The following is a 13,972-nucleotide window of genomic DNA, read 5'->3' as shown; positions in this document are numbered from 1 at the left end:
GGGGGGGGGGGATTGTTGTGCTTTATGGTGATAAAGTTAGTTCTCAGTCAAATGTAACTGTATTTAAAAAGAAGCATTTGACTCTTTTCATTGCAATAATTTGGTTGACATTTATTGCTTTGTATTACTGGAATCCTATTGTACGTTGAAACATCGTCCATGTTTATCTGTCTACACTTCAGTTTTTGTTATAGTACCATTACCAGTTACGACCTGGGTAATAATGCTTCTGTTTCTATGCTCACTGCTGAGGTCTTTAATAATCAGGTTGTGTCTTATCGTCAGGATTCGGGAGAATGGCACCTTCTCTACTTTTAGCATTAAGCTTCAAACTTTCCTTTTTGCTAAAGCATATACTTAGGGCTGGATCAGGTGACCCTGAATCTTCCAATGCTTCTGGGGGCTTCTGTGATGCACTGGATGTTTCTTCTTCACTCACCTTTTCCACTCACTGTATATTTATACACCACTTGCATTTAATCATTTAGGAATGATTGCACGTCTGTAACGGGTGGACTCAAAGGCAGGATAAATTAACAAAAAGTGAGCTATTTATTTGGCCAATAACTGGGTACAAAAGGCAAAACATGAAAGATAAATGAAACATCAAACACAAAACTTTAGCCAGACCCCTGGTGGGACAGCCAGGGCGTTGTGTATCGGCATCAAGGCAAGAAACCTTGGACAAAAGAGCACAGACAGTTGTACCCAGCATCGGAGCAAATACCCATTCCGGAGTGAAGCTGCAGGTCTCTGTCTGTCGATCTAGCTTCCACCATCGAGAGCCAAGCTTTCGAATGTGGGAAGCTGATGGCGGTGGCGGCAGAGAGCAGGCGTACTTGGTCATAAAATCAAGTACGCCTGACTCTTAAAATCAGTTCCTTCTCTGGAGGTTGGAGTGAAGAAGAGACAGCCATAGAACATTGCAGTCGAGGTTTGTATTGTATATCTTCTATGTCCATTGATGCTCAGAGCGTACTGTCACAGGTGGACTACGACAAGTTAGAGGACCCAAACACAGATGTGCGGAGGGTATGAAAGGCAGAGGAAGAACAAAGGGTGACTCGGTCAATATATAGATTAGGGGTGATTAGGGGAGTGGAGACGGCTGGGGAACACAGCAGGAACAAAATAGACATAATGAGACAGGGGAAGCAAAACTGAACATAATGCACATGAGACAAGGTACTATCAAGAACAACAACAAAAAAGACAAGACATAACTGTTTCCTGACAGAGACAGAATACAGACAAAATACAATCCAGACAAAAAGGTGAATAAAGATGGAGCCATGACTGACTGGCACAGGAGACGCTGATGACAAGACACAGAGATGGGACTGTGATAGACTAGACACAAAAGGGTACTAACACAATCACCAAGTACTAGAAATATAGATATTAAATATGATATTTCTTAAATTCAAAAGAACAAATCATTAGTCCACAAAAGAGACTAAAAACACTGGACCATGACAGTGTCTTTTATCTTGTCTTCCTCCCCTCAACCTCAAACAGTTGTCACAGATGGCTGCCCTGCTTCTGTCCAAAGTTTCTTCCTGTTAAAACTAAGTTTTTCCTTCCCACAGTCACCAAGTTCTTCCAAATAGGGGATTGTCTGATTGTTGGGGTTTTCTCTGTATTGTTGTTGCGGTAACCAGGAGGAAAATCAACCTGAACCTGAGATTTGACTAACGGACAGGATCTCCCCTCCTTGGGTCTCCTCCATAGACTTTTCTGGAGATGCTGAGAAGTATGATTTCCCTGCAGATGAAGAACATCCTCTGATCCACCTTCTTAAAAAGGGAACTAGCACCCCAGTCTGACATGGAGAGAGCCCATCCCAGACCTCCATGCAATGTGGTAGAGACATGTCAACTTGGACAGCCTTAAGGAATTTGTGGTGAATCTCATCCATGCCCAGGGACCCAAAAACTCAGGACTTGTTTAACTACATCAGTGACCTCACCTCCAGTAATGGACAAGTCTTCCCCCCAGCTCCAGATTCTGCAGACGTCTTGTGTATTGTATGTATGCGCTCAACATGTTGTATTTTTGTGGAAATTTTGTCCTAAAAAATGCACATTGAAAATAATGACGTCAACATCAAGTGATGATGAGCTGGTCCTGATGTTTCTAAACAAGAAAAAAAGAAACTGAGGTTCTGGGTTCATTCATTCACCCATCTATTCCTGCAGCACAAGGGAGAATTTCATGGTTTCTAGGAGTTGAATCTGTGTCACTACTACCATGCTCGTGTATATTTCAGGGGTGCAGTTCGAGCTCCTGTTGACAGAGTTGGCACAACATCTGAGGAGGCAGAGAAATAATTTCAGAGAGTTTATTGACCTGGAGCAGTGTTTAGCAGTCTGTCTGAGGTAAAATAGTAGTATTTTATTATTTCCATATCACTGTATATTCAGCATGAGTGCGTGTTTTTATCTACAAGCACACTTGTTGCCAAAAGCAGTGGTTGATTGGTCAGAACTGGTTATTCAGATCCAAAAACACGAGCTTGGTTAAAAAATTTCCTTTTGAAAATTCCTCCAGCAAAATCATGTTGTTGGTTTGAGAAAATTTTAACACACAAAATATTTGCATAGATGTTACGCATCTGGTGTGGAAAAGTCTTAACTGAAAGTCTTGCTCGATGGTCTCACCAAACTCCCACACAGAAGTTTTTGCTTCATCTACTGCCAAAGCCAAGTCCTCTTGGCCTGCCAGCTGCCTCTGGAAACCCGCAGATTAACCAAGCTCAACGGGTATCCTCCTTCAGGCTCTGGTGTCCACCATCTGGTCCAGGAATTACCACTAGCACCAATGACCTTCCAGCTGAAACCCCCTCTATTGTCGAGGCCACAACAGCTTCCTCAATAGTAAATGCACAGAATATGGTCCACTCTGACTCAGTGCCCACAGCCTCTTTCAGAATGCTACGGTGTCTGCATTTGGGTACACTGGGCTTCTAGTAACTAATTTCCTTCTGTCACATGATCCAGTTCACCACTAGGTGGTGATTAGTTGGCAGCTCCGATCTTTTCACCCATGTCCAGGACATACAGCTACAGATCTGATGGTATGATTACAAAATCAATCGTCAGTCTCAACATGTGGATATTTAAATCTTCAGTAGGACAATGGAGTTCCCAGATAGAGCACCTCCAGCATCCAAGATAGCTGTTTACTCAAGATTCATTCCCTAACCTCAAGGCAAAGTGACAATGACTTCCATGTTGGGCAGAAGATGAAGCTTATCTACATGTTCAAATTTCTAGATGGAATCTGTAATGAAAGCGATGTTTGCAGGTGGATAAATGCTTTCATCAAACAGATCATCTTTAAGTACACACTATTTTTGAGTTTTGCGCATATATTCACTTTTAATAATAATATACACTGTACTGTAAATGAGACCTCTCATTACTCATTACTGTCATTTTCATTGTTGTGAGTTTCAAACCATGGTGGATTGATCTAAATGTAGCTTCTTGTGACCATCTTAACTAACTTCTTAACAAATAGAATATTATTTGACTTCACACAAACTTGCACACGTGGCCATCAATTTACGCTAAAATGTTTATTTAAAACGATTATTCATTTTGAAAATAAATTTAAGACATCAAGAGATAAATGTAAATAATCAGGTTAAAGTGCAAAAATATGTTTTGATATAATATTTCTGTAAAAAAATAGCATGGGAATGTGATATTCAATGGGAGATAAATTTGTTTCTACACATCCACTGGTTTCTCTTCCAAGTCAGGCTTGATAAGTAAATATACATTTATCCACTACTCCGTTATTTCTGTAAGAAATGGTTGGTGAAATGTTTCTTTCTTAAACATTATCTTAAGTTCTGAGATTAAAGTCTTGGGGCAGGGGGGTTGTTTGTTTGTTTTTTACTCATGTTTTCTTTGGTTTTCGTTCAGTGCCCTGGTCCCTGTTGAGTGAATCACTTGATCTTGGCTGGCTTCAGTTCCTTGATCTGCATGTGTAATGTTTTGTGGACGGCCAGAGTCCTGGACTGACAGAAGCCCTTTCCACACTCCTGACATTTAAAGGGCTTTTCTTTAGAATGGATGTACCTGCAGAGGGGAACACAACACTCCAGCAAGTCAGTGTTTACCAAAAATTTATGTCAAATTTCAGATCATTATTTAAAAGGCAATAATTGTCTGGTTTTATCATCCTTTCATTATTACCCAGCAAGAAAAAGCACACAGGCTTAGTTTACAGACAGTCTTCATGTGATTAACAAGCTTTATGGAGCCTGTGTACTCATTAAAAGTGCCATTATCACAATCTGACTTTTTAGCTTAAGGCTTATAGCTTACCTGCTTAAAAGGAGTTTCAGCAGCTTTTGTGAAGTTGTCTGATGTATTACAAATGTAATGCAATGCACAGAAGTCAGTGATATTCACTGACTACTGCGCACGAACACAACCACAAACTTTAGTTAGAAGACTTTAGTTTAGAAGAAGAATTGTGTAGATATGAGATGTTTTTGTTCATCCAGACAAAGATTGTTAGGATTAGCATGTTCTTTGCATAGTGGCAGTGAAAATACTAAACTTAGCACAAAAAGTTGTGGAAATTTGTGTTTGGTCTATTATTTCTTTGTTGTAACAATGCTTAAATTTTATACCGTTGTAAAACGGTTTTATTTGCCAGTTCTTCACTGCCAATGCCAAACAGCTTATTCTGCTTCTGACTCTTCTGGTACCAGGTGCTGACAATCAGGTGCCATTGGTGTGATATAGGACAACTTCAACCTAATGTTCCACAAAACCAAGTGGCAGCATTATTTGGAGTGAGGCAGTAAAGGCAGCCTTGGCCAAGTTTCGCATAAAGAAGATTGTCAAAGACAGGCCACTAAGTGGGTATCTCAAGAAGTAAATACCACAAGAAGACAGTTTTCTCATCCTATCAGCACTTAGGAACCATAGGTAGTCTTCTACAGTCTACAGTCAATATGGGCAACGGCTCTGTCCCTAGAAAACACGCAGTCCATCTCCTGTATCACAGGGCTGCCAAGAGGCCTGCTATGAGAACTCTTCACCATGGTGTCGGCAACATCAGGAACCTAGAACTTGAACATGTGGAGGTACATTATGTTCAGTGATGAGTTCAGATTCTGCCTATGGCAGCTGCCTCCCAGGGTAGCACAATAAGCTGTTTGGCATTGGCAGAGAAGGTTTGGCAAGTTTTTCATGGACACAACCCACATTCTCAACTTTGCTGCTCAACCCACAAATGTATTTTGCTTTCAAATGTGGCCCCATTTAAAGGGAAATAACGTGGCTTTCCAGTGGTAAACTATTTATTACCAAGAAACATGTTACATGTTACAACAAAGAAATAATTGACCAAACACAAACTTCCTTACCTGTTGCGTTAACTTTATGAATAAAAAAACTGGGATTTATGTTAATGTGAACAAAACTTGAGTGGAAACTAATTCCATTGTGTTGAACTGGTTTGATAAAGTTGGATAAACCAGCATCTCACCTGTGGTCCCTGAGGTGATCCTGTCTCCTGAAGGCCTTGTGACAGATATCACATGTATATGGCCTCTCATCTGTGTGTGTCCTCTCGTGGATCAAAAGGTTGTAGGATTTGGTAAAATGTCGGGCACAGAACTTGCAGACAAATTCTTTCTTGGTCTTTGAAGGCAGTCGGCCTCGACTAGACTTGCGCTCTGGTGAAGTAAGTTTGGTCACATCAAGCATGCATCCCAGGCTGGCTGCGGTCAGGTGTGGAGATGATGCCTGCGCCGCAGAAGCACTAGCGCTCACTGTCATGCTCAGGTCCTCCACCTCTAACTGATCCTCTTTGGTTGCTGCTGCTGCCAGGTTGGCAAAGTCAAAGCGAGGCTTGTTTTTGAAGGTCTGTAGCAACCCTGCCGAGTCTTGCTTAGGTGGCAGAAGGTGAGGGAAAATGGGGATGGATGCCATACAGGAAATCTGGGAAGGAAGCTTAGAGATGGTGCAGCGGGGCAGGGCAAAAGCTGGGTACCCCAGGGTCCACTGGTGAAGGTGGACGGCATGCAGGGCGCTAAAGCTGTAGATGCTGTGAAAATGATCTGCAGGCAGCTGAAGACCTGTTGAACTCTGGATGAGGGAACAGTTGGCCAACTGAAGTGATGGGTGGAGAGGAACTGGTGCTGGCAGAGTCTTGCTCCCCATGTCTGCTAAATCAAATCCAGCAGGCTGTCTAATTGAGACAAAAAATATCAGCTGATGAAAATATCAAACTTCAACTGAGCTACAGTTGTTTCTTTATAAACATTTATTTATTAAATTCATCAAATAAAAAATCTGTTAATAAAAAGAAATGATTAAAAAAAAGAATGTACTTGAATGTAATGCAAAGAGCATAAATTATTGGCCAAAAATTTGTTGGCTAAAGTACATCATAGTTTTCAAAATACATTTCACCAAAAACATCAAAGAAAAAAAGTAAAATAATAACAAAAGTTCATTATAGAACCAGTGTTAGTATGCACACACACACACACACACACACACACACACACTGAAAGCTCATGCACATGTGGTTGGGTGTTTCTTGTTACCTTCCCAGGTACATGCCTGGGGGTGTTGAGGGCAAGGAAACAGAATGACAGCATTCAACCAGAGAAATACCTGTGAGCTATTAAATCAGGTTTGATCAGCTGGAATAACAATAGACAATAATGCATCTTTGTCTGAGGCAGACGCTGATGGACACAAGCCATTGGAACTTCAAGTCCCATTGTCTGAATGAACAAAACCCACAAACCACTCCTCACCTCTTCGTCTCAAACTGCTTGTTTAAATAAGGCTCTTTTACCCAAGTGCCTTTCACTTAGATTTGAATTTTTACAAATATGTATAGTTTGTATATTTTTCACTTCACTATAAGTTTTGTGTCGCTACAGTAACTCTAGTAGTTACAATTACAGTTACTACCATAAATATACAATGTTTCAAACTGAATATTTAATTCCAAAAATGAAAACTAACCAAAAGATATTATTTTGATACATACAAAGTTAATCAGCTGTTATTAGTGGTTAAAAACCATTAACACATTGGTCAACAACATCAAAATGCTGCTTACTCATGAAATGCTGCTTACTTCATTTGTAACAATACGCATTAGCATTTTTTGATATTTAATCATTCAGTCTTTGCATTCAACAACAACACGTACATTGTACAATATACTATATCATCAAATATTAACGTTTAAAATCCTAAAAATTTGAAAGTCAGATCAACATTAACAGTTATCATTATGTTCTTTGAATGCTCATTACTCACATATTAATGCTAGAGCAATGTATCACAAATGAGGATTTGTGGGAAATATATTTGAACCACTGTTATTTGGAGAAAATTAGAATTTGGCTGTAATAAGGACAACACATTTGTTTTAGAAATATGCATGAAGGATCATTTGTAAAAAGCCAGACAACCGTTGCATTTCATTATATATCTAGAATGAACTTTTTGAGTCTGCATAGTTCGTTTTATAGTTTATAATTATTGGCCATTTTCAGTCCAGTGGTTGGAAATAGCAGTTGTGCAGTTTATAATAAAGAAGCTAAATGCAAACTTGACAGATGAATAAATTTAAATAAAAATATAGAAAGCCTTAACTGCAAACCTGAAGCTACTCATCCAGGTAGTTGCAGTGAGGACCAGTGAAGCTCAAACAGCCCCCTGGGGTCTGCTCCTTTCTGATCATGTAGCAGAAGTAATTGATTTTTACATAGGAGGTAATTAGAGAAGATACATGCTATGCTGCTAAGCCTTTCCACACCTTTAACCCTTGCTGTCTGCATATCACAAGATTCCAATCTAAACACCCACCAGCCTGATTCAGCCCCTCAGGGGTCTCTGTTGTGAACATTGGAATTTCACATTTACCTATTTAAGAAGAATAACTAGTTAGTAGTATTACACATGCCAAAGAAAAGAGACTTTACAAAACAGATTTTTAATAGATGAATGAATAGACGAATTAACAGACATATAATGAAACAAACATATATTGTGAAATAGTCACAAATTAATACTAATACTAACTGCTGTGAAACTTCCTTGTTCTTTTACTAATAGTAATGTTATGAAGCTCATTGATTTTAAATGCAGCTCAAAATGTATAAAGTATATTTCTTATGAACTATGCAAAATATTAAACTTTCTATTTCAAATGTGAGTAACATTGTCCAAAACCGAAGCACTGAAGTAATAAAAACGTGTTAATTTAAGTAAAGAAAAAGGTTTATTTTTACAATGCAGTGTAGATTACAAACCTAATATTTTTATTTTTACCTCAGTGAAATATCTAAGACTTGTTATGGTCTGGAAACTGATATGTAATCTAGACTTTCAGGCCCTCACTGCTTGTTGTGCTGTGTTTGCACAGCGTACGCAGACCTCAGAACAGTCATTTCTCACAGTGATGCTGTATTTGCTGCTTTATTTAGACAATGTTTGGGCTCTAAGGTCATTTAGTGGATAATGAAATGTCGATTAAAAAAAAAACATACTGTTTTGGCCGTCACTCTTTCCACAGACCAATTATGCAACGCATATACTGTACATTTCCTGACCCAGGTGACCGTGAGCAGTATCAGTTATTAGTTAGTTGCCATCATAGCCCTGAGAATGCACCCATTTCATCTTTAAGAAAATAGGTTCACTTTGTTTCCTTTTTCTTTGTGTAATTATGTGCTAATGTTTGCTAAAATTTTATCTGTGCACTTCCTTCGTTACTTCTTTATTTACAGGCAAAGATAATCAATAAAAACAACCTGCACTACTAACAGAATTAAAAATAAACTTGCGAGTCTCGATGCATATATTGTACATATTGTATTCAAATTAAGATTTATTTTATTGTAATAGGCAAAGGTATAACAAATTGCATGACTGAAGTGGAAACAATTGTTTTTAGGGCACCACAAATGTAAGTTTTTAAGAGCAAACTGTGTTTTTATCTATTGGCATTAATTTGTAAAATATGTGTTATAAATTAGGCTATATTTAATGCAAAAATAAGGTTTTTTTGAAAATGGGCAATAATGACAATGGCAACTTAGATGACTCGAAATAATTATTGGAAAAACAGAAAATGAGCAATGACATAACATTTTAAACAATGTTTGCAATAACTGTAGGCTAATTTAATTTTTAATTAAAAAAATGAATGTGAAACTTTTTTTCCATTCAGCATCTGGATGGTCATTATCGTTTTTATGTTTAATTAAAACAACAACGTGAAACAAAGACTTACCAATGAAATAAAAAGTTGTAAAAAGCTGTCCTTGCGTCACAACCTTATGCGGCCTTGTTTTATCGGTGTGGATGCGTCACTGGTATGGTCGCATGTGCCTCCGTGCTCCTGTTTTCCTCCAGTGTGACTTCAGTGACGAGGCTGAGCTGAACAGGAGGCGCGCTGTGGTGGTGTACTTGTTATGCTGAGACGCTTATTCCAACTGCCTCTTTATTGCAGCGCAGCCTCCGACACCTAGGCACGTCACACAAGCATGCCCATATACAACGCAGCAGGCAAAGAACATTGCTAGTATATATCGATCACTGAACAGTTCCTGTAGGTGTGTTTCACGTTAGTGCGCCATCGGCATGGCTATGTGAAGCGTGCATAACACATTTCATAGATAATTAAATTAAAAGTGTAGTCAAACTTCCAGTGAACAAAATCTGCCACCTGGTGGCAAATACTTTTGCAAAAAAACAACAATAACACACACCATAAAAGTGGATTTATGAGGAAGGAAAAACTGAAATTTGCATAAAGCTGAATATCTTGGCATAGTATTTCATAAGAAATGGTTATATGTCATGGATAGATCAATAACAAACTTCCTACTTCCTACTTTCAGAAAGAAAGTAGATTAACCACTGTATGAACCAATCTGCTGTGTCCTTGTAGAGCTGGAAAGACTTTGTTTTTTAAAACAGATTTTCAAAAATATAACTGACTTAATGTTGCCATGGGCATCGATAATGTTTTATTAATTCAGGCTTTCGTGTTGTTTGGGGTCCTAGTTGGTGCTGGGTTCAAACAGAAGGAGATGGTTAGAGAAAAGCAGAAAGAAGACAAAACATAATGAAATTAGAGCTATCCTTCTCTTGTTGTCACTGTCTGTAATCTTGATAATTGATTTTATTTTTTAAATGGATGTAACGGTCTTATGGCACTAAACTTTGTGTATTTTAGCACTTGTGTTGAGTCATAGCCAGGGGGTCTATACAAATGTGTAATTTCATGACTATATGAAACAATACTGGGAGGTTGTTTACAGGGACCAAAACACTGTTGACTCATTGTGGAAGTATTTGTGGTTAAAGCTGCTTTTGATTTGTGCAAAATTAACACTGCGTGCAGGTGCCCTTGTGTGCGTTCCCAAACACATGTACATTTTCAGGCTGGCTGTAGCTCAAGAGGTAGAGCGAGTCTACTAATTGGGAGGCTGCTGGCTGCTCTAGTCTGCAAAGTATCGGGCAAGAACCATAAGTTGCACTCCAATGCATCCATTGTAATATGAATGTGTGTGAATGACAGAAAAAAACTTCTTGTATGAGTGGGTGAATGAGATACAGCATTAACTGTGGGGTTTTTCACTGTTAAAGTAACTTGCTCCAGAGCAGGTTAAGTTTAGAAATCAACAGCCATGAAGTCAGCACCTATTGATCAATCAGTTCCCCAGGGTCACAGTTCCTGGAAGATACCTCAAACCTCAGTGCACAGATGTTAAAAGGGTTTTTCAGTGGTTTCTAATGCTTTTGTGTTTTGTGATAACCATCAGTAACAAATATAAAATATTTTCCTTGATTTTCTTTCCCTTTCAGGTGCACACAATGTTATTTTTCTATGAGCATGGTGACTTTACATCAACTATGCACATAGTCTAAGCCTACATTTAAATTCTGTTTTTACACTTATTCTTTTCTTCCTTTCAGACCGTTAGACACCAGTTTCTTTACTGACTTCAGATGAGTTTATTAATCTTGTCAAGAAAAACAAAGATATCTTATTTTGAACTCACTTTGCAGCACATGGACAAGGTGCAACGGAGAAACAACAACAAGACAACCACAAAAAGGGCATGAATTTGTAGGTGGAGGCCACAGACCACAGACTCTTTCCTTATTGCTTCTGATCTGACTTTATTTTTCTCTAGTTTTACTTTTTGCTAGCATCTTTGTCCCTAGCATGTGTGGTATGTTCTCCATATTCAGGTTGCACAAATAATCTGTAATGTAAAGAAGATTCCAGGAAATAGGCAGTTATGTGAGGAGAGTTAGACAGAGCTCCACAGCAGGACCAGGATCTGCTCCTTTGTGTGAGAAAGAACAGGAGGAACAATGCAAGAGTCCTACAAACTGACTTCAACCAGTCGAGTCATGTGCCTGCATCAGACCAAACTGCCAGAAACAGATTTAATGACAGTTGCATGAGGACTTGACATCCTGTAGTGGTAAATTTGCACATTTGTCATTTTTGTTTAATTAGTTTATTTGTTGAATAGGGACAATGTACATGAATAAACATTGCTGTAAATGCACCAGAGTTAGCAACAGGCAAATTTAGTCACTTTTAGATCTTAAAAGAAATGGTAAATGGTCTGTATTTGTATAGCGCTTTACTAGTCCCTAAGGACCCCAAAGCACTTTACACTACATCCAGTCATCCACCCATTCACACACACATCCACACACTGGTGATGGCAGCTACATTGTAGCCACAGCCACCCTGGGGCGCACTGACAGAGGCGAGGCTGCCGGACACTGGCGCCACCGGGCCCTCTGACCACCACCAGTAGGCAACGGGTGAAGTGTCTTGCCCAAGGACACAACGACCGAGACTGTCCAAGCCGGGGCTCGAACCGGCAACCTAAAAACAATATACAATAGCAACATTTTAAAAACAAAAGGTAGAAAAAAGAGAAAAGGTAAAGAAGACATTAGAAAACCCATACCAAAGGAAAGCAATATGGCACTAGGAGAGTAAAACCAAATCAATATTGACAAATTATACTACAATCTTTCTTTCAACTGACTTTTGAAAATATTATGTGCAGTGGTGTTCTGTCAGGACAAGCAAGGTTTTATCAAATCTAGAAATAGACATAAATTAAAATGTACCAAAGAAAGGTCATCTCTGCTGGCATACAGCTCCTCACCTGTCAATTAGTAGTTGCATTAAGCCTTTACATTACTGCCATCTTGTGGCCATTGTCACTGAAAGCGGTGCTTACTTCAGTCTCAGAGAAAACTGTAGTCCTCTCTGTCTCTGACGGAGCGTCCATCTCCCGTCAGGACTGATTGGAGCAGGGCGAGAGAGGCCAGCAGCTTGCTTCTGGTGGTTTGGCACATTGTTAATAACCCGCTGGTCTGTGACTGGAAACATATGCTTTGTAAGCTTCATTTAATGTATAACTTTTCGACATAGATTTTTTGTTTCAAATAAAACAAAATAATTGCGATGGCACATACTGCTCCAATAAGCTGAGAGGGTATTACAACAAGTTAAATTTTAAAGTTTAAACAAGTATTATCATGTATTATCTGTATGCGCAGTCACATTGTGACACTTAAGTTTACTAGCTGGGACCACATCCTCAGTAACGATGAGCGATGAAGGATGAGGAACTGTGAACTGGTGCTGCGGTTTCGGGAAGGCTTCGAAGGGGACTGGAGACAGCTCCCGGGCCGGGCAGATCCCCATGTACTAACTAGAAGTGAATGAAGGAAAGGAAAAGAGGAGAAGAGGAGAAGAGAAGGAAAAAGGGGGGAAGGGGGGACATGAAAATGAGAACAGCATTTCTCAGCTTGAGGCCAGAAGGGGCGTGAATGAGGAGTGGTCCCGCTCCTGAAATTCAGATGATATCTCCACTTGATTAAGTCAATAGTAATCTGGTCATCTGTCAGAGATCATAAATCATCAGTGTGCTGTAAGAAGAAAATGGACAGATTATACAGATGTGCAGTACTGCTTCAATTCAGTTCAATTTGGTTTCATTTATACAGCGCCAAATCACAACAACAGGCGCAGAAACAGAAAAACGCCCTTTTAACAGGAAGAAACCTCCAGCAGAACCAGGCTCAGGGAGGGGCGGGGCCATCTGCTGTGATTGGTTGGGGTGAGAGAAGGAAGACAGGATAAAGACATGCTGTGGAAGAGAGACAGAGGTTAATAACAGATATGATTCAATGCAGAGAGGTCTGTTAACACATAGTGAGTGAGAAAGGTGACTGGAAAGGAAAAACTCAATGCATCATGGGAATCCCCGGCAGCCTACGTCTATTGCAGCATAACTAAGGGAGGATTCAGGGTCACCTGGTCCAGCCCTAACTATATGCTTTAGCAAAAAGGAAAGTTTGAAGCCTAATCTTGAAAAGTAGAGATAGTGTCTGTCTCCTGAATCCAAACTGGAAGCTGGTTCCACAGAAGAGGGGCCTGAAAACTGAAGGCTCTGCCTCCCATTCTACTTTTAAATACTCTAGGAACAACAAGTAGGCCTGCAGAGCGAGAGCGAAGTGCTCTAATAGGGTGATATGGTACTACAAGGTCATTAAGATAAGATGGGGCCTGATTATTTAAGACCTTGTATGTGAGGAGCAGGATTTTGAATAATTCTGGATTTAACAGGAAGCCAAAACAGGAGAAATCTGCTCTCTCTTTCTAGTCCCTGTCAGGACTCTTGCTGCAGCATTTTGGATTACTGAAGGCTTTCCTGGTCAAAAATGACTCCAAGGTTCCTCACAGTGTTACTGGAGGCCAAGGTAATGCCATCCAGAGTAAGAATCTGGTTAGATACCATATTTCTAAGATTTTCAGGGCCGAGTACAATAACCTCAGTTTTATCTGAATTAAGAAGCAGAAAGTTAGCGGCCATCCAGGTCTTTATGTCTTTAAGACATTCCTGCAGTTTAACTAATTGGTGTGTGTT

The 13,972-nt window shown here is 39.6% G+C and overlaps 1 protein-coding gene across 1 annotated transcript; it reads right to left on the bottom strand.

Annotated features, from left to right (window-relative positions):
* Window positions 1-121: 121 nt before the first annotated feature.
* osr1 (odd-skipped related transcription factor 1) lies at window positions 122-9,598 on the bottom strand. The gene is made up of 3 exons (XM_005949559.3): window positions 9,289-9,598; window positions 5,512-6,216; window positions 122-4,088 (listed from the first exon to the last, which is right to left on the bottom strand). The coding sequence occupies exons 2-3, from the start codon at window positions 6,186-6,188 to the stop codon at window positions 3,956-3,958; spliced, it is 810 nt and encodes a 269-aa protein (XP_005949621.1). The 5' UTR covers window positions 6,189-6,216; window positions 9,289-9,598; the 3' UTR covers window positions 122-3,955.
* Between the last annotated feature and the right edge of the window lie 4,374 nt (window positions 9,599-13,972).

This window comes from Haplochromis burtoni, unplaced genomic scaffold, assembly GCF_018398535.1.
Source record: "Haplochromis burtoni strain Fernald_Lab_line unplaced genomic scaffold, NCSU_Asbu1 Contig_679, whole genome shotgun sequence".
Lineage (NCBI taxonomy): Eukaryota > Metazoa > Chordata > Actinopteri > Cichliformes > Cichlidae > Haplochromis > Haplochromis burtoni.
The sequence above is the reverse complement of the archived record's forward strand: the minus strand, read 5'-3'. Positions and strand labels throughout refer to the sequence as shown.